We start from the raw sequence: 21,257 nt of genomic DNA, 5'->3' as shown, positions 1-21,257 counted from the left end.
GAGATCAAGTTGATGAACATTCATCATCATTGCAGAAAACCACATCAGTGGTTTGTATTTGGCCTCTGACAATGCCTACCTTTATTCTTCTTCAAATTCCAGTGATCTGCAAACTCTGTTTTTATTGTTCTTTTTTAGTTTATCTATATCACATCAACATAATTAATTTTATGTTTGTCCTAAATCCACAAAAGTTAGTATAATTTGTTGAAGTGCATCTTGTATTTGGGTAGATTACAGATGATAGTTGAAGGAATCTTCTCATCTTCTGCTACTAAGCTGCCTTTTGGGCTCTTCCCATGATGAAGTCTGAAGTTTTCCTGATAGTGAGGATGTTTGTCAATAAAATAAGTGCGCTTAGGGGCTGCTTTCAGACTTTTTTTGGTACATTAACTTTTCTTCTGCTGAGAAGGGACTCTGTTGGAAATGATTTCACATGATGTGATTACACATCTTGGTTTTTTCATTATATATGTATGTTTTCCCTGTTCTGTGGGTGACTTTGCTTTACAAAGTGATTCTGGTTTGTGTTTATTGAAATTGCTCTGAAAGGGAAAAAAGAAGTGTCCTATCAGCTACTATTTATCAAGAGGCAGTTCTGATCAACAACTGCTATAACTTACTGCTTTTGGTCAACTTTCTCTTTACTTTTGGTGCTTTCTACCAGATCTTATGCAAGGCAAGTGTAGTGCAATATAGAGCCTTTCCAAGAGATCCTAGAAAGCCTGTTTTTTAATCATCTGAATTAGTGAGGCTAAAAGCTGGCACAGTTGACTTGTTTTATCTTTGGATGAGGAGCCCTCCATTTCTGCACACTGCAAAGGCATCAGCCACTTCATATCTGCCACTTGAGATGACAGCCCAACACTGCTCCTGATGATGGAAGGCCGACTTTGTGCCGTCAAGTTTTTATTTGGGTTAATAATTCTCTCTTACTATCTAGGTAATTGGAATTATTTGTACTCTGTAACTCTAGGTGCCTGACTGTGTCTTCAGGCATTTCCCACAAGCAGTAGCAGAGACTTCTGGAAGGCTCCGTTAGAGAAGGGATCCCTGCCTTCAGCTTCACTACCCCCAACACACCTATCCATACCTTTTACTCTGCCTCCCCTCCCACCCTTGGCACATGCACAGATACTTTTTTCAGTAATATTGCCCTCCAGAATAAGCTGTACAAAAGTCTGATGACATTATTGTATGCTGTTGATGGTTCTAAACCATCTAACTAAAAGCTTCTTGCACTGAATTTGCCCTTAGTGCTATTGCTATAGGCACCAGCACTGCTTGTAGTGCTTGTAGCATTGATTTTTGCTACCCATCTGAATGAGTCTACTCCCATTGCTTGCTACCTGCTGGTTTTCTGAAGTCCGGGATTCAATGCACCTCTTGCACGTGAAACAAATTTTGTTGTTTGATTCTACCAAGCCTCTATCTCATATATACTGAATCCATGCTGGAAAATCAGACTCCTGTGTATTCACCATGTAACCACGTCATCATGGTTATACTCATGTGTACATGCTTGCACAGTTGTCACAATAGGTATGTTTACATATTCTTTTATAGGTTTTTCTCTTTGCTTTTTTGCTGTTTTTACTAGTTAGCATATCCCACTCCTGTATTGGCTTTCTTCTGCAGCAAAGTTGAAGGGCTAAGGACATCTGAGTGGGGCTCATAGAGGATGTTATAGTAAATGATGACTCGGGTGCTTCAAAACCAGGGGAAAGGTACAAGGAATAAATTAAGACTAGTGCTGATGATAGAAGTTAATCTTATATGATAGCGCTATCAAATTTGCTCAGAGCAGATGACAAGAGAACGTCTTCCAGCACTTAAAATGCTGTCTGTGTTTTAGGTAATGCTTAATTAAGAGTGACAGCTTTGCAACTGTTATTTATAGTGTTCAACTGCTATGCCAGAATGCCAGCAGCGTGACAACTTTTTCAGAAGCATGGGCTTAACCCCTGAGTCTCACTTTCAAAGGTGACTAAACGAGCCCCTGTTCCACAGGTGGCTTTGGAGACTGCCCAAAGGAGGCTGTGCACACTCAGTTTGGTACCAGTCTTGCAGTCAAAGACAGATTGCCCAGCTCTGTCTGTGGTGGGATAGAAAGAGAACCGGCCTACAAAATCACACCTCATGCTGGGCTGGTGGGGCACTGTCCTTGTAGAAGCAGTGCATGCTTTAGACATGCTTGACTCTCAAAATTGAGGAAAAATGGCTTTTGTCAGGAATTCTGGCAGTTTGCCTATGCCTTTAGTGTAGGAAATGCAACTGTGTCACAGCTGTTGTGCTTTCTAAGTTGGCCTGTTCCAGCCCAACCACCTAACCAGAGCTTTCGCACTGATAGTTTAAAGACAGTGCCCACCAGGTACTTCAGGTCCGCATGCTGGGAAATGGGTACTTGTCCTTGTTTGTGTGTTTCATAAATTGCCTTACCTTTCACCTTGGTATCTCAGCCTTTGTTTTATCTCAGTCTAATGGAGGGAAGTGGTAGGGGCCTCTCCTTGCTTTAGCATCAGAATTGGAAAAGCCAGTGGTTTGTACAGAAGTCTGTTATGGGAATAAGTCTGCCACACAAAAACATGAGAGAGGAGCCATTGCACAAATGAATCAAATCTGCACAGCTGACAGTGTGGTGCTTCAGAAAGCTATCTTCTCAATGTAGTCGATGCTACAAGTTTGATGAGTACTTTGCCATATGAAATGTGCTGCCTGTCGAATAAACTTCTTCCCAGGTGTTTGCTGGGGCATCTTAACAGCAAATGAAGCAAACAAGCCAATATTAAAATTGGATTTTTCTTCAGTTAGAGATTTATTCCTCCATTAGTAATTCCTTTGTAATTTCTTTTTTATGTGATACTATTCACCTTCCCTTTCTGTCCTAGCTGACACTAAAAGCACAGGAGATGATTGATACACAGTTATTAATGAAAAATGGTTTTAAATTTCTCTTAAAGGTAATGGGCAGACATCACAACTGGCATTATAGACTTCTTACATAAGTGTGTTTTCAGGCAGCAGTGAAATGGGATTGCATTTTCTCTTGATTTATTTATTGAGGCTGATAACTTGTTTACTAGGCTGAGTATTTGTCTTTGGCTCTGACTGATACGGAGTAGCATCCAGAAGTGGGTCTCAATCGTAAGAATTATCCATAAGCTGTTACTGTTTTCATTCTCAAAAAATGTAGGCTGGGGATGTGGTAATTGCTGATCTTAGCCTTAATGTTACTTTTTTTCCTGTTTTTTATTCCTTTTGTCTTTCAGCACCTCTCCTTCCCTACAATCCCCGTTACCCTCCATACTGTTGTTTCAGTGCAGTGCTTTTTTTCAGAAATTTCAGGTATTTCCACAGAGGCCACTAACTGGTGGTGACTTCATGTCTTTGGAAAAAGTATACTGTGTTTGATAAAGCAAAAATACTCAAAAAAAAGTCACTGCAGGTTACTGAAATCTGTCTGCTGGTCAAAGAATGTACTTTTTGCAGCCATGCCACAGTAAAAGCCAAGTGTGTGTGTAAGACTGGAATGTGTGTCTGGAAAGTGTAGGCCTAAGCCTAGTCCTTTTTTCAAGTAGTGCTGCAAAGGTGAATTTATGCTCAGTGCTTGGGGCTGCTGAGAGGATGTGTCCCCTTCTGCAGACTTCCAGACTGAGTTCTTACTGCTTTTTTCTTTTTACTGTCCCCTACAGAGGCTGCAAGTCGTGCCATCGTCCAGTTTCTGGAGGTCAATCAAAGTGAAGAAGCAAGTAGAGGTTGGATGCTGCTCACCACAATCAATTTACTAGCTTCATCAGGACAGGTTAGTCTGAAACAGCAAAGCTGAAAATAAATTATGGTGTGGAAGAGACAAAAGCAATAATAGAATGAGCTGCATGAACACTCACAAAAAGATATAACTATATTCTGCTTTTCTGTGTTAAGATACTCTTTCTCTGATACTGCCACAGGACTTCTGCTTTAGCTCCTTGTGGTTTCAGCTGCCTGAAAAAAACCAGTCATTTTGAGACTTGAATTTATAATGTTCTTTTGAATTATGCATGCAACTTTTATTGCTGCCCAAAGGCTTCTCTCGCATGCTGCTGCTTAGTGCCCCCTGAGATGCATGGCACATACAAGACCTAAATAGTTCAGATTTTGAACTTTGCACACGTCACTGGAGGAGGGCCACAGCAGTTGCAAAAAGCAAGGCCAGCAGCAGTGCTGAGTGGTTGGTAGTGAATCATTCCTGCCTCTGCTTCTGGTGCTGCCCTCCATCAGAGAGCTATCTCTAGCAGTGTACTGGGCAGCTGTGTGGTTTGTTATTTCTGCTCCAATCTGCCTTTGCAATTCAACACATCATCTTATCTCTGTTTTGGTACACCACCAGCCTCCACGCCAATTTGTCTTCTCTTCCCACTGATGCTTTCAGATTTTCTACTACCTTGCTTCTTAACGGCGGCTTATACCTTCTTGCCAAGTGAGAGCATAAATTGAATAGTCCTTCTCCCACTCCCATTTCTACTGCTACAAAGAATTGGTAGCTGACGAGGGCTTGGCTGAAGGTCTTGTAATTAACTTGTTAACTTCTGTTGGCAGAGACTGACAGGTTTTGTTTCTGTCCTGTGCAATAAGAGCTCTGAGCTGTGGCTGTGAGATGCTGTTGTCATGTAAATAAATCATCCTATTTTTAGAATTACTGTTTGGATAGGCATTCAAGAATAGATGGTGAATCTGTACTGCTGTGTGAATACCTCACCAAAGGTGTGAGAAAGAAAAACCAGCATTTCAATCAACTGCATTATTATCGATGTTTTGAATATATAATATGCTGAACTGGTATTTTTCACTGTGTTTTCTTCTTCCTCAGAAAACTGTGGACTGCATGACTACAATGTCAGTGCCTTCCACACTTGTTAAATGTCTGTATCTGTTCTTTGACCTTCCACACGTGCCTGAGGTAGTTGGAGGAGCACAGAATGAACTACCTCTCGCAGAGCGCCGAGCGCTGCTACAGAAAGTCTTTGTACAGGTAAGAAAGGTAAAATAGGTCATAGAATTTGAAAGAGGAATGTAAATACTTCATGTGAGCAAAGTCTAGAAACTTTTCACTTGAGCCAGGTGTTACTCTTCCTTGATTCTTCAAAAACTGATGGCTAAGAGAGAGGTGGATTTTCCTGGAAGCACAGTTGAGGTTAAATTTCTACTCCTCCTGTAGATTTTGTCTTTGAAAAATACCTCCTGTACAGAAATGCATGCAGTTCTTCTGCACAGATACTTAGAAGGAACAACATGTGGACTAATTATTGTGTTTTCATCTAACTGGTCCTAGTACTTGGTATCTTTGGCTGCTACTGATTGAAATAGACATAGTAAAAAACATTAGTATTGATAATAAAGTGGTACTCTCAAATGAACTGATTGGAATGGGTGAGGTTTCAGACCTCCCCCTCCAGCTGCAGACAGCCTGCCTCCAGTTTTCTGAGAGGGAGCTTGAGTTCTTCCTGCACAAGATGCAAAATGGAGGTAGGATGTCCTCAAAACATGCAGAAAAGGGACTGAGATGTAGTAGCTTCACTTCTGTGGCTGCCTTTTGACTTGGTTATGGTAATTAGGAAATTCAGATCCAGTTGCCAGTTATTCAGGTAGGTCTGCAGTTTTGCTGTAGCCTTTCCTGACAAACTTAATTTGACCAAGATGTTATGGTTGCTGCTCTGCCAACAACCCATCAATAGCATTCTTCCTGCATTAGGAAGGGATACAGCAGTTTGCCTCACAGAGCTTCTCCCCCACTGCAGAATTTAGACCTGTAAATTAGGCAACTGGCAGATTCTCCAAGAGTGGAATATCCTGGTACCTGTGCAAGTACGCTGTGTCAGCCTAAGAGATTTAAACTCTGCTTCCAGTCTTCTGGTAAGCATTTTAATCTGAAGTGGGACTTCAAATAACCATGTGTCGAATAACCTTGTCTTGTGTTCAAAGTACTGAAACATACAAAGGGAAAACAGCATGTTACCTTTTTTAATGTGTTTGCTTAAAGGAAGAATGTTTCACCTTTTACTAAGTCTAGGCAAAATTAGCAAGGATAAAGGTATTCATGCTAGTTGTTTATTGACTTCCTATTTCAGATCCTAGTAAAATTGTGCAGTTTTGTGTCCCCGGCGGAAGAATTAGCTCAGAAGGATGATCTCCAGCTTCTCTTCAGTGCAATAACCTCATGGTGCCCTCCCTATAATCTGCCTTGGAGGAAGAGTGCAGGAGAAGTACTAATGACCATATCTCGTCATGGCCTTAGTGTCAATGTAGTGAAATACATTCATGGTATGTGTCTTCCTTCAGTATTATTTATTGGGATATTTTCCTGCTCTTCTTTCATAGTTTTCTTATTTGGGAAATAGGCATGAAAATAATAGGGAAGCTTCTAGGCTTTTAGTTTGGACATATGCATATTTATGTACAGGTAACATTTCCAAGCACTTGTGTAGTGAGAGAGGTGATTTTACCTGAGTCTGTCTCATTCACATTTCAATTTAACCTGGGAGGATAGAGTTTCCTCTCATGTTTTGGTGTAGAGTTCATGACGAGAAAAAGGAAAGGCTTTTGGTAACTTCGGTAACTCCCTGTATTGAAAAATACTCGCTGTGAAGATGCATTAATCCTTAACAGCCAGCTGTCTTCCTCCCCTGTGGTCCAGCCCAGCTCCCCCAACCTAAAGATGTTGTTCTTAGGGCCTGGCCCATGGAGGCTCTTTGCTTGGCTGAGAACCACACCTGTGCTCGATGGGTTTGCAGCCCCTCTGTTTTCCCTGTTCTCTCACTGACTGGATTGCTGACACTTCAGCCAGCCTACATTTCTTCTGCCAGGCCCTCATCTTCCCCACCTTTCCATACAGCTTACAGATTGCAGGTTTTGTGCATCCTGAAGGCCAAATGAAATTATCTTGTGGGCTTAATCCAGACTGCAAGTCACCAAATGAATGAAGCATCCAGAATCATTCCAGTTTGTCTTCTGTCCATTTTTTAAGACAAGTAGATCCTGGCTGTTGCTGGCATGGAAACTGTAGTGTACAGGGACATTTCTGTAGCTGGTTACAGATTTTGGTAGCTAATAAAAGTAGCAGTTTGCTCATCATCTATCTTTGCAAGGAGCTGGTGAAGAGGCAGTTGCCAAGCTGGTTCACAACCACTTGCAGATGAAAACCAGTGTTGGAGAGGATATTAGCTGCCTGGAAGCAGCTTTGCATACAAATGATTCTTTTTGCATTAATTGAAAACTGGATGGGTGTTTAGGTATGTAGGACTTGAGGTAAGGAATCTGATAAAATATGTTTCTAATATTATATTTAAGGCTTTTAGACTGTGGGACCACATAGGAAGCATTTGTGGTTTTTAAATTGGACTGACTGTTGGAATGAACTAACATCCTTATACATTTTAGCGGTGTACACCTACTGGAAAAAAAGAAACCCACAATTTTGGGGTGCTCACACCCTGAGAAGCAAGTAGTTAGTTAAAAGGGTCTGCAGAACCATTTTGATGGTTTATTAAATATATCATCCTGCTCCCACATACTTCACAGAAAATTTCAGCCTGTGTTTTTTCTTGTGCTAACAGTGTGTTTCCAATTCCACTTAAAAAGATGTGAATATACAGTATCACTTGAAAGCACAGCATAGTCACCAACTGAGTGTTTTCAGATAGGGCTTGCAAGGTGATAGGCTTCTGGTGGGCTTTCGATGAGTGTAGAAGGTGTATGTATGTATGTATGTGTGAAAATGTTATGAAGTGCTATAAGTTTTGACTGTCATTTGGCATATTACAACTGCTACCTTTATTGCTTCTGTATGGCCTTGGTCCACAGAGGAGTGAAACTGGCATATGAAAAGATACTCTAGGTTCTTTAAAAAGAGAAATGAAGTCTTAAAAAGAAAACCAGTTGGCATTCCTTCTTGCTTTTTGATTAAAAAAGTGAACCTGACCTGAGATAGCAACGTCTGTCTCAAGGCTCATCATATATTCAGAAAAAATTTAAGATATTTCATCATAGGCAAAGGAACATCCTTTCACCATCTCATGCTCTGATTTAATCTCTGGAAAATTTTGTTACCAGTCTAGCTAGAAAGATTTGTGCTTGTGTTGTGCATGCTGCAAAGATAAAATAGCAAATAATGGAAAGGAGCATCTTTAAAACAGAGTGCAACAAATCTCACTATAGACTTGAGAAAACTTTTTGTTGCTGACTGAATGAACTGATGGGATGTGAAAATTATGCAGGGCAAGACAAGCTGTCTCTCTTTGATGCCAGCCAATGAAATGCTAACCAGAGTAGGGATAAGATGACATGGTATAAAGGTTTATATATAGGGTTTTAGTAACACTTCAAGTCCGTGCTTTGTATAACTTTGAAGAGGAAAATATGGTTTAGAATTACTTACAGTTGCCATATTTGTCTTTTTATTCTGTTAACTGGTCAGACTTTTTAGGTAAAAATCAGTATTTATCTACACAGTTTTCTCCTTACAAGAGTAAAGGTTATAAAAGGGAGGAAGAGGTTGGCAAAAAGAGGTTAGGGATCTGATCGAAAGCCACTTGATAGTCCTTCTCATCCTCAAGTGGTATTAAATGTTCTGTGGCAAGAGATACTTGAATAAGTTACCTTATTGCTGTGTTTCGTGTGTTAGTTATGCTTCTTGCTGTCATTAATGTCAGTAAAATCCTAAATTTCTTCACTGCAATTTTTTTCAGAAAAGGAATGTTTGTCCACGTGTGTCCAGAACATGCAGCAGTCTGATGACCTTTCTCCCCTAGAAATAGTTGAGATGTTTGCTGGACTTTCTTGTTTTCTCAAAGACTCCAGTGATGTATCCCAAACATTGTTGGATGATTTTAGGATATGGCAAGGATACAACTTCCTCTGTGACCTCCTCCTCAGGTAAGCAGAAGTGCCTGAAGAAATGCGGTCAGATCACTGAGCTTTTTTCAAAAAGGTTTTCTTAATAAAGAGTAGATTAATAGGTTTAAACAAATAAGTGATTATAGATGATTATGGAATGAAGATATTAGGACCAAAACATTGAATTTTATGCTTCTCTCCATTTATGAAACTACATTGTTTAACTTTTTGTTCTTTAGTACTGATTTATTACTAAATGCTTCTTGCTGTGTAAAGAAAACTGTTGCTTAAAAATAACTTGTACTAAATATTTATACAGAATCCAGAACATAAAATTTTGGCTGCAACTAGAGGTTTTTGAGTTTGGTTGGAGTTTGTTTTGTCTAAGGAGATGGTTTAGTGGCGGACTTGGCAGTGTTGGGTTAACAGTTGGACTCAATGATCTTAAAGTTCTTTTCCAACTTAAATAATTCTGTGATTAAATTATTGTCTTGTTTTATCATGCTATCATAATGAAAAACCACATATGTAAACATGGTGCATGTTACAAGGGAATCAGTGTGTGTGTATATATATATTTCTTTTTATTTTTTATTAAAGGTATTTCTAAGCTGCTAATGCATTAAAAAATACGGTAATGAAAATGCCTGCCCAAAAAAAAATTTGGGTGTATGATCTGTCCATGATTTTATTTCTTTCCAGGAAAGAAACTTCTTTAATTTTCTGACTGAGAAAGAAAAGAGTGTCTGTTGAATTATTTGTTTAAAATCAATGGGAAGTCTATGTTGCTTTGTTTGGATATGAAGTTCTGAAGAAGGATGCTTAGCTGTTGAAATACAGAGATACATTTTTCAAATCCAAGGCACATACTGGGAAACTATAAGTGTACACCTTATGAAGTATATTTGGGTCAAACATTATTAATGAGAAATGTTAATGTTGTAGTCACCCTATTTTTGGTGTTATTATGCTGAGTTTTGGCACCCAAGTATTTAAACTAAATTTTCCACTACATTGTAAATTTCTGAGGGGGTTTTTTGTTTGTTTTAAATGGATACCAGACACAGACACGGCATTTGAAATTCCTAATCACACTTAAAATTACTCTTAAGTTTCCTTTGGTGCCACAAAAGCTAAAGCACCTGTTAAGGAATTGTTATTTTTCTTGTTCTATAAGTGGAGTTTTGGAGTATGTTGTATTTACGAATGCATTAATTCAAAGCAGTGTAATTCAAATGCAGTTTTTCTTCAGAAACTGTCAGCCAGAGTTTCAGTGAAATATGAGGGGAACATGCTGTCATGTTTCATGTTGAGGTACAAAAGTGATTCTCTGTAGATCAAGTGTTTTAAACAAATTCTCTCCTGAGCTTGCTCATCCTTTAAATCAAATGGTGGGGAATCCCTGCCAAATGCATAGGAAGATTAGGGATTTGCATGTCTCGTTGAAGAAGGAGGGGACACCTGCGATCGTCAGGTGGCATCAGTAAATTAATGGTGTAGGAATGTGTTATCCTCACTTCTTCCTGAGGTGGTTTTCTAGAAGAAAACACTTTCTTTCAAAAAACAGTGACCTTGAATAAGCCAATGTGTTGGTCAGTGATGGACCACAGTAATCTATTCTCCCTGGACATGTTTTGGCTCAAACCGATCCACAGAGACTTGTTCAGCTCTGGGGCACTTTTGTGAAGATGACTGTCATATGAGGGTATGAAATCTGGACATTGGGCCTCAAACTGCAGAGCAAAGGCTTTGAAGCTGGAAAAACAGAAGGATGTGTGACAAAAATGGCTTACTAAGAAATTGCAGAAAATCTCTGAGGGCCAGAGGGGCACTTTGGTGATTTCACCTGGATGGTGAGAAAGGGCAGGGTATGTGGAGGATTAGTAGAGTGGCAGTAGGTGAGCTCAGTGCTTCTGTAGTGACTGTTGGCAGGAGGTTCTTTGTTTGAAGGAGGTTCTTTGTTTGAAGGAGGTTCGTTCCTCAGCCACATCTGACTGAGAAGAAGATGGAGGATGCAGAATGAGTTGCTTGTAAAGGGCTCCCACAATCACTTGTCAGGAACAAGTGAAACAGAGCTTGCACTGCTTGAGTGAGTAGAAGAACGTGATCCCCAGTTTACTTCTGAGATCTACAGAGTTAGTAAATAATTGAATATTGTTTAATTTGTGGTGAAGTAGCAGGAAAATGAGGATGGCTTTATGATTCAGTCAGTTTTTAGGGTTTGGTCTGATGGTGTGTTCCTGTCAGTGAACAGTGATTGGAATGGGATGTTAACATTCCTGTTCGCTTGTGTTCAAAGGTAAGAGTTTGTAGTTCTAATGAGGGTGCTTCATCCTGTGCTTCGAAGTGCTAGGCTTCTACAAAGATACCATTTCATTAACACAAAATATTCACTCTTAAAATGGCAGATGTAATCTAGCAAGTTAATTACGGATCTATTTAATTACAGACTATCCATGTACTTTCCTATGTAGCATCTTCATGTCTGTGAGAGGATTTTTAATGTAATTTTCATGTCTCTTCGTTTTTAGTAGACTGTTGAGTTCAAGGAAAGATTGATGAGGTAAATTCCTATGGCAAATGACTGTTTGCTCTTTTAAGTCCAATGTTTGACTGACTAATGGTATGACATAGGAATGTGGAAAATACTGCAGGAATAAGGCAGTAAAGCTGGTCTCTAAATTAGTAAAGTAAACCAGATCTTACTAAAGTGATTTGAGTTCAAATAAATTAGTGCTGCTAACTTGATCCTTTTGTATTTTCTTCAGATTAGAACAGGCAAAAGAAGCTGAATCTAAGGATGCTTTGAAGGACTTAGTTAACTTGATAACTTCCTTGACAACATACGGTGTCAATGAACTAAAGCCAGCTGGTGTTACCACTGGAGTACCTTTCCTGCTACCTGGATTTGCAGTCCCACAGCCTGCAGGCAAAGGTGAGTCTGCTTTTTTCTCTGTTTGCTTTTTTGTTGTTTTAAATGCAAATTACAAGATACGGAGCGGCTATGTATTGCACAAACCCTTTGCAACCAAGTCTAGGTTCTTTATCTAAGATCGTGTATCAAATACTCGGTGATTTTGGTCTCAAAGATTTTATTTTGGGGTTGGTACCCAAAGAAGAGAGCTTGGGGCTTGTGTATTTGAGGATAGGTCCAGCCTCTTCACTGCAAAGTTGACAGTTTTCTACATGGAGATTTGAAGAGATTATTTTATTGGAGAGATGCACTGATTTGATTTATGGTGTTTTAAGCTGCTCTTACTAAACTGATATGAAAGGCTGATATGCTGGCTTGATTTTTTTTCTTTTTTTAATCCTTCCCCCACACCATTTTGCTTTCTGTTAGCTTTTGTCAGCATAGGCAAATGTAACTTGTGAGCTGAAATCTGTTATTTCATCACTATTGTGATCAGAGTGATAAAATCTGTGGTGCGCTTAAAACCACAGTCAGTTACAATTCGGAGATAAGGTTGAGGAAGTCTTGAGGGAGGAAGGGTTTTATAAAAATAAACTTATGTTTCATGTTCTGTGCATAAACTTAAAATTCAGGTTAGTCCTGTATGTAACGAAGGAGTTTAGAATTTAAGTGACTGTGGAGCTAGTTTGTTACTTGAACTTTTTATGAGATATACCACCGGCACAAGAAAAGTTTGTTATAGGATTGCATTTATAGATTTATAGACTAATGAATATACATCCTAGGTTCCTTGGACAGTGACTTCCTTTCTCTGGTATGGAGAGAGTTCATTGTTCATAGCAATTGTTTTTCTTTTGCACTAAACAGAAAAAGAAGGTGAACACTCAGAGTTTAATTTTTTCATGTTTTGATGATAATATTCATTTTTGTTTAGGCTAATCAGCTTTTCTGATACAATATTATGAGAGAATCATGGCCTGTTGCAATCTGCAAAAGAGTTTTTTAACTTTGTGGTATTTGTCAGGACATCTCTTTCTTTTACCTGCTTTTAATAATTTCTTTTTATGAAGACTGTATTCATTCATTTTCTCAATCACTTTCATTTAAATCCTTTTAGTTCTTGATCTCTGAAGACCTGTTATAATTTGATTTCTTCAGTAGTGCTCCTAATAATCAAAAAGAATTTATTAATCTGCTTGATTGACTGGAACAACTGTTGATACTAAGCTAGAATATAAATAGTTCTATCTGACACTACTATGTTCCTGTCACATTTAATAAGCTCTAAATCCCCTCATTTGAACATTTTCCATAATAAAGAAAGCATATAAAGAAGTCCCTTTAGGAACAACTGAGTGTGACTTAAATGTAACTAATATTCTTCCAGATGTGAAGTTGTTCCATGTTCATTTACAAGGGAATTTTCTCTTGCCTTCTGGAGAAATACTGACATGGAAAGTGGGGAGGCTTGGCATGGAGATAATTGAACCTACTGCTCAATTGGACAACTCAGTTTACAAAAATGAATGGAGTAGTGTTCCACAGAGAATATGAAATAAAGAAGGATTTTTTTTACTTATGAAAGGGTTTTCAAATCAGGTTAACAGTTTGCATATACCTTTATTTGAAAAAGTAAAATAAGATTTTATTGTTAAAACATGCTAAATGTTTTGAGTGTCTTTAAAGTTCTCAATCCTGATTGTTTATTTTGTTAAAACTATTTTTTACCATCAGTTGTTTTCTCTATCATGGGATTTGTACATTGTGGCTTGTACTATTCCTACAGAAGTTAAAAAAGTTGTCTTCTAGGCATCTTTTGAGTAAAATAAGAATAATATCTGCCCATAGAAAATTTTGGGGAGCACTCATAAATGATGCATTCTTTGGCTGAATGAATGAGATTTTAATCAAGTCGAAGGTACTTACAAGAAGAATTGTGACTGAGCTTTAAAGATGTGAGATCTTTGTGAGCTAATATTAGAGCTATCTTATGCTTTTCAACTCCTTCCCTATGTTTCAGTTCCTTAATTGTTAATAGTACTGGATCCTGCCAAAGCTCTTTTGTTCCCAGCTGTGAGGGTTGTGTGGTGCATTATGGAATACAGGACCACCTCACTGTTGCTATAATGAGTTCTCCTATGGCCTGGGTACATGAGGGGCAGGGCTTGTTTTGTCTCTAGGACTGTATCCTTTGTACATTTTAACACTAAATCAGTGTGCTTATCTATTTTAAAGAAATGATCTTTGATCAGCATCTTTAGCTGCTTGCATAAACTCTTACTATCGAAGATGAAGCTGCCATCTTAAAGAATAGTAGGTTGTGGAATTTGCAGTGTTTTAATGATTTTTTTCAACTAAATGTGGCATCATACACTGTTATTTTATTCCCACTTACTAAAATGTATAGATCATTATGAATAAGTTTATTCATTGTTTATGATGATTAAGAACTTTCTCTTTCCTTTTTCCTCCCATCCTGCTTTGTTTCCTGATTTAGGTCATAGTGTGAGGAATATTCAAGCATTTTCTGTCCTCCAGAATGCATTTTTGAGAGCAAAAACCAACTATCTAGCACAAATCATCCTTGATGCCATCACGAATATTTATATGGCGGACAATGCCAACTACTTCATTTTGGAATCGCAGCACACATTGTCTCAGTTTGCAGAGAAAGTTCCTAAACTTCCAGAAGTGCAGACCAAATACTTTGAGATGCTGGAATTGGTTGTCTTCAGCTTGAATTACATACCCTGTAAAGAACTGATCAGTGTGAGCATCCTTTTAAAATCCAGCACTTCTTTTCAGTGTAGCATCATTGCCATGAAGACACTCCTGAAGTTCACCCGTCATGACTACATCTTTAAGGATGTCTTCAGGGAAGTGGGACTTCTGGAGGTGATGGTAAATCTTCTTCATAAATATGCAGCCCTTTTGAAAGATCCCACTCAGGCACTGAATGATCAAGGTAGCGTGTCATTTTCCATTTTTCTAATATTTGTCTTTTTTGGCTGGAAATAGTGGAGTCTAATGTTTAGGAGAAATGAGAGAGTCTGAACATGTACCTTGCGGGCTGAATTCTGCTGAGGACTGCTCTGCCGTCTTAAAAGCTCACTGGAATTGCTTCTCTCAGTTTCTTGAGAGAAGCTCGAGGCTAACTTTAATGAATGATGCTGTATGAATGCAAAGCAGTAGGAGCTCATGTTTTCCTTTTTAAATGTTTTTTTGATGTACTGATTCAATATTTGTTACTTAGTGTGAAAGAAGTAAAGGAGCAATACATAGCATCAATATTCTTCCTAACAAAAGGTACTTTGTACCTTTGTGTTTAGCCCCAGCCTTGAAAAAATACAATAGAGTGCCTATCTGAGCTCGTAACAGGAGACTTTTTTATAAGCTGGGTCTAAATTTTTCTAAGCATTAAAAAAATGTAAATTAAGATGAATTATCTGCAGACTTGAACATCCCAGATAAGCTGCACAGCTGCTAGGCCTGCAGAGCAGGCTCTGCCATGTGCCATAGGAGCATACATGTACACACAGAGAATTTCTTTTTACATTCTTTATTCAAACTGCAATCGAGCTTGTGTGCATCAGTGACACTTACTTTTTAACCATAACTGCTTGATGTTTCACCTGGGTTGAATTGTATGAAGCTTCATTAGTGAGTGGTAGCTGTAGGTTAGAGGTAGAAAGCTTTGTTGCCAGTAACTCCGTTGAAAAAACACATCAGTTCTCATGTCCCTGTAAATAAACGGATGAAGCTGTCATCTAATTACGGTGCTACCTGGGTGCACATGTCCTTGTGTTGGGGTTTACTTTTTATTAGGGTAATTTAAAAAAAACCCAAAACCCCACTGTTTTTTCTGGAGTGTTACTCTGTGTGTACTATGCCACTTGCAGTGTTGGTCTGTTACACCTGTTGAGTAATCAGCTGTAATTATGTGAGTGTAGTTTTGTGGGGTTTGTGTGGAATTTCTCTTTTCAAGTACTGAAAACTGAACAAGAAGAGATGCAGTTAATTCTTCAACTATGGTATAGTTTTGTGGCTTGAAGAAATAATAGCTGCAGTGTCAGGCACTTTGGAGCTCACAGTGCTCAAAAACTTCTGCTTAAATTCTTGTCTTTATAAAATTAACTTTTCAAATGATTCATAGTTAAGCTTTCCCAGAAACGCATGTGTAGTCTAAATCTCAACTTGCTTTGGAAAATGGTGGGGCTGCATGCTCTCTGGGGAAGCAAAGAAAATAATAGCGTGGTTGCAAAGTACCAAGAAGCATCTTTTAAAAGAGTGGTATTTTCTATGACTTTAGCATCTGAAAATATTTTTTTAGTAGATTCAAGAAGCAGTTCATTTGAGGACCAAAAGCAGCTGGCTTTATTGGTTATGGAGACTCTGACAGTACTACTACAAGGATCAAACACAAATGCAGGTGAGTAGGGAGATTTTTGTTAAAATAGGTATAAAAAAGTAACTCAGAAAATTAGGTTTTGCCTTTCTATCTTCAGCCCAGTATTCAAATAGTCTGAAATACACTTTCTCTCTTGCCAAGTTTTCCCAGCAAAGAGAATAGACAGTGTAACCTGGAGTGCATAAAATAAAGGAGAACAAGAGTGTTTAACTTGAGTTTCTTTGCTATTGTTTACTTGAAGGCAACCACCACACTCCATGACTCTTCAGCAGTTCTATAATTTTTAGTAGTGCTTGTAACACTGTTTGGATGTTTTAAAATTTAAACACGTAATTAGAAATGTAGTTCAGTGTTCACAGTGTCATATCTACTTAATGTAATGCCTGTATCTTTAGTTAAAGATGTCTTTTCATTTTTAAAGAGTTACTCCCAGTCAGTATGTACAAATAGGGCTCTGTTACAATTGTCCTTTTCTAAATCAAGCATCTGTATATTAGTAGAGATGGAGGTTTCATTAACCAGGACTTAGTGGTTTTGAAACCGTGGTAGTGTCCACCTGCCTTGTGACAAATCCTTGGCTGCTGTTGGATGGCGTTCCTGACCTCACCTAGGAAGCATCAGTCAGCCATCAGGACCTCCTTGCTGCTTCTCAGGACTGAGTTAATCTCTGAGTATGCACTGGAGAAGCAACAGCAGGGAGTGTAAAAGACATCAGCACTTTGGGATAAAGCCACAGATGTTTTTCCTGAGGAATCTTGGAGAATTCAAGGGCCTCATTTCATCAGTAGCTCTCCCAGTTCAGGAGCAGGACAGAGCATACAGGAGGTGCTGAGAAACCATTCCTCAGAGAAGGGGTGCCTACTGTCTGTACTGGGATGTGAGCCCAGTGGCACTGTATCCAGAGGCCAGCAGGGGTTACAGGTCATCACAGAGGCATAGATAGGCATGATGCAGCCTTGCAGTGATCCATACCACATTCAGTGCTTGGTTTCTAATCTTAAACCAGCATCTGATAAGCTTTCCTGAGTATCACATAACTGCTAACTAAATCTCAGCAGGAAATTTGGGTGCCCAGACCCACACTGGTTCACTGGATAGTTGAGAACCTACACTGAGAGTGGGAGAAGTATAAAATGTTACCCCAGTCTCTATGAAACCCTGACTACGAAGGAGATAGGATTTGCCTGTGAAGGGCAAACTCACCTGTCTCAGGGTCTGAGGCCTCTGCTTTTGCACTGAATCCGTACTTCATCCAAAGGACGTCAGAGAAAGCAGGAGACAGGAAATGGATAGCGGGATTAATGTTTGTATGTATATGTTAGAGGGAATCAACTTGTTAATCCCGAACTTGGTCATTTAAACTGCTCTTTTAGTTTATAGTCACATGGAAAATGATCCCTTTTTGATGCAGTAATGCAGCATTGATCCATTTCCCCACTCAGTTTTCATTTTCAGTAATTAACATAGGGAAATGCTCTAGGTGCTGACACTGTACTAAACACACATTATATATGCCATTTATATTCTACTTTGGATTTTGTAATGTTTTCAGAATCGATTTCCATAGAATTTTTGGTTATTGCAGTAGTGAGTAAGCTTGAATAGCCATTATTTGACTTAATCTCTACAGAGATAGGTCTTGCCACACAAAATTTTCTGTAGAATCTTAAAAATGATATGGATAAACTGAATCACTTCTCAATCAGTGCTTCTGTCCAGAAACAGCTCAGTTATATTTTCAGTTCATATTGCACTTAGGTCACTGCTAAATGTAAGATAAACTAAACCAGAACAGTGTATGGCCTTCACAAAACATGGAGGGTTTGGTACATTTTTTATTTCATCCCAAGACCCTTTGACCTCTAGCATGAAGAGAGTAACTGCTGTTGGAGTAACAGAATTATTGAGGAAATTCTTAGAACTGACCTCTATCCTTGTACTCAATGCCTTTAGTGAAAAATATTGTCAGAAAACATTGAAGTTCTATTTTTATTTGTGTTAGGAGAGGAAAAATAGTAGTAAATCATTAAACATCCATAGAGCTAAAACTCTGCCTTTCAATCTGTAGAAATGAAAATAAACACCTTTGGTGTTGTTCTGTTGTCATTATTTGTCACTGGTTATGTTTTGCTTACTCTTAAAGCACTTATCCTTCCCCCCTCTTTCTGAGCAGGCATTTTCAGGGAGTTTGGTGGTGCCAGGTGTGTGCACAACATCGTGAAGTATCCGCAGTGCCGCCAGCACGCCCTGATGATCATCCAGCAGCTGGTGTTGTCACCCAGCGGAGAGGACGACATGGGCACCCTGCTGGGGCTGATGCACTCGGCCCCACCTACAGAACTGCAGCTGAAAACTGACATCCTGAGGGTAGGTGAAGGGTTGTTCTTCAGCACTCTTGCTCCTAAGGTGTGCTTCCAAGAGAGGAAACACTGACAAGGGCATTGGATTGAGCTGGATTGGGTGAATGGTGTTTAGCTACTGTATATTGATTGTCTCTGGAGTTGAGATATGTACATCTGATCCATGGTTTTTATTTTCTTCCATCTATCCATCGTAGGCTTCAGAAGTAGAGATAGAGGCTAGTGAGTGAGTATGCTTTTAGCATCATCAGCTGTAATCAGTCTCAGTGGATAGAAAATGAGGTGCTGCAGTTATGATAATTTTTCCTGGTGGGGTCTTATTCAGCTAAAAAAAATGGGAATACATGTGGAAAAAAAAGCAAGCAAGCAACATACATTTGTTTTCAGTGCTGGCTTGCATTTTCCTGTGGCGTCTTATTTTACCAATTTGTATCTATGAATGCTGAAATAATTAATATAAACGCAAATTGTAATGATCACAGTAGAAGATAAAGCCAAAGAACTTGCTTGCTTAAGCAAAATAGTGGAATAGTGGAAAAGGCTGGGAGTGGAGGAAGAGCAAGAAAACTCTTGTCTGTTTCCTGTTGTATTAGGTGTTTTGTTTGCTAATCTAGACCCACAATTTCTTCTCCGAGTAGCTAATGTTATTTTTGTAAATTGACGAAGTACTGTTTTGTTTTAGGGTAGAAAAGCTGAGGCAAATAGTAGAAAGCAAATGAGTCTTACTGAGAGAACTTAGAGACATCTAGGTTCATCTCTGTTAAAAGGAGCTGTAGTGTTTCTCTGGCAGGTGAACAGCTTCATATTTTTCCAAAAGATAGAAAGGAAAACTAGTAATTATTCATTTACTGTGTTTTGTCTATCAAGGTATTCAGTAATTTTTGAGCACGTGTTATTCACAATACGGGGAGAGAAAAGATATTGCAGTTCCCCAGAGGATTTAACAGAAAATCGGGATTTCTGTCTCCCATGACCTGTTGTACTTGTCTTCCATTGGTGCTGTTTTCAGAAGTTTTGGTTATGGAACTGACAGCCCAGAACAGTGTGATGATATGTCTCTTACTGTTTGTTCAGGTTTGTCAGGAAAGGTGATACTGCCTTCAGAGGAATGACAGTCTTGCTATTTCATTGCCCATCTTCTGAGTGCTTAAAAAAGCAGCCTGATTCTGAAGAAGTAAACTTTTGGTCATGGAAAATTCCCCATATTTTTCTGTATCAATAACATTTTTCTGTTGTTTATGATGCTTTCTGTAGGGAGACTTTTTCTTCTATATTCTGTATTCACATGTGGGTCAAACTTCCCATGACAGTTGTTCTTTTTGTTTGTTTTTGGTTGTGTGGAGGGGCTTCTCCACTCCCTGATAATGAGTATTATTTTCTAGTACCTAAGTTCATGGGGTTTCTGCTGTTTATACCATGGCCTTGCATTTATTAGTTCAGCAAATAAGGTTTTTATCCACTTCGGTTTCTCTCTCAGGCTTATTTTTGAACAGAAACTCTTAAAATGAAGTCTCACTCAATTCAGAGATTTATAGAGGAAAGATAAAAATAAGTGGGGTTATTTGGCTGATTTTTTGCTGCCTGAGTTCACTAACTGAAGAGTTGTGTAGGAGTGCTGTTTAGGCTTCATACGTGCCAGGTGCTTCTGCATTGTTGATTGCTGGGAGACTGTTAAGATGCTCCAAGGTTTAGATTTCTCATTGCTGCAAGAAGTCATTTGCCTGCTCTTGTTTGAAATTGTTTGTGAAGTGTGATGGCAGAGAAGATTCCTTTCTAACAGAGATATTCTCCACCTTGTCACCTGGGAATTTTGAGTTCCATTCTGGGCTTGGTCAAGTCTTTTCTGTTGGGAGGTTTCTTTATCTCCTTAATTTCTTATTTCTAAATTAGGGGCAATGTTCTACTTTTCCCCCTTCTCTTTCTCTTTATTTGGTAAACTTTTGAGTGTGGGCATTTTTGTAGTACGAAGTTCTGAGACTTCAGGCATTACCAAATTCTGACAAATGACACGAGGATTTTGCTAGCACAACAGTGTTTTGTGAACAAAAATGTTCCTACCTTTTTCTAAGCTGTTTGTAATGCTGCTGCTTCTTGTTGTTCTTGTTCTCCTGTTTTGACTGTTTGTTTTGTCCACAGGCCCTACTGTTGGTGCTGAGAGAGAGTCACCGCACAAGAACTGTTTTTAGGAAGGTCGGTGGATTTGTGTACGTCACATCTTTACTCGTTGCCATGGAAAGATCTTTGTGCTCACCACCTAAGAATGGCTGGGAAAAAGTAAACCAGAACCAAGTGTTTGAACTGCTTCACACTGTGTTCTGCACATTGACTGCAGCAATGCGCTACGAGCCAGCCAACTCTCACTTCTTCAAGACAGAGATCCAGTATGAAAAACTGGCAGATGCTGTTCGATTACTTGGCTGCTTCTCAGACTTGAGGAAAATAAGTCCCTTGAATGTCTTCCCTTCAAATACACAACTGTTTCAAAGACTTTTGGATGATGACCTAATATCCCTGGATTCTGTGTCACCTACTCTAAGACACTGCAGCAAACTTTTTATTTACCTCTACAAGGTAGCAACAGATTCTTTTGACAGGTATGAACTTCACTTTTTTTTTCTTCCTTTTCTTTCATCTTCTCTGCCTGTCCCATGCCAGTGTTCCCCAAAATAGTTTTCTTCAAATGCCTTCGTTGCAAGCTTTTGTA

General features: G+C 38.9%; 1 protein-coding gene across 9 annotated transcripts in view; it reads left to right on the top strand.

Annotated features, from left to right (window-relative positions):
• WDFY3 (WD repeat and FYVE domain containing 3) overlaps window positions 1-21,257 on the top strand; it is a 152,655-nt gene that overhangs the window by 60,426 nt on the left and 70,972 nt on the right. For 8 of the 9 annotated variants that reach the window (XM_048304684.1, XM_048304683.1, XM_048304676.1 and 5 more), the window contains 9 exons: window positions 3,693-3,802; window positions 4,850-5,011; window positions 6,108-6,300; window positions 8,724-8,910; window positions 11,640-11,806; window positions 14,283-14,750; window positions 16,116-16,214; window positions 18,367-18,560; window positions 20,690-21,147. In XM_048304684.1, coding sequence (XP_048160641.1) covers window positions 3,693-3,802; window positions 4,850-5,011; window positions 6,108-6,300; window positions 8,724-8,910; window positions 11,640-11,806; window positions 14,283-14,750; window positions 16,116-16,214; window positions 18,367-18,560; window positions 20,690-21,147 — 2,038 coding nt within the window. The remainder of the gene's footprint in view (window positions 1-3,692; window positions 3,803-4,849; window positions 5,012-6,107; window positions 6,301-8,723; window positions 8,911-11,639; window positions 11,807-14,282; window positions 14,751-16,115; window positions 16,215-18,366; window positions 18,561-20,689; window positions 21,148-21,257) is intronic. The other variant, XM_048304677.1, reaches the window with a different exon arrangement.

Source organism: Corvus hawaiiensis, chromosome 5 (assembly GCF_020740725.1).
Source record: "Corvus hawaiiensis isolate bCorHaw1 chromosome 5, bCorHaw1.pri.cur, whole genome shotgun sequence".
In the NCBI taxonomy this organism is placed as follows: Eukaryota; Metazoa; Chordata; class Aves; order Passeriformes; family Corvidae; genus Corvus; species Corvus hawaiiensis.
This window is presented reverse-complemented; position numbering and strand designations above follow the sequence as displayed.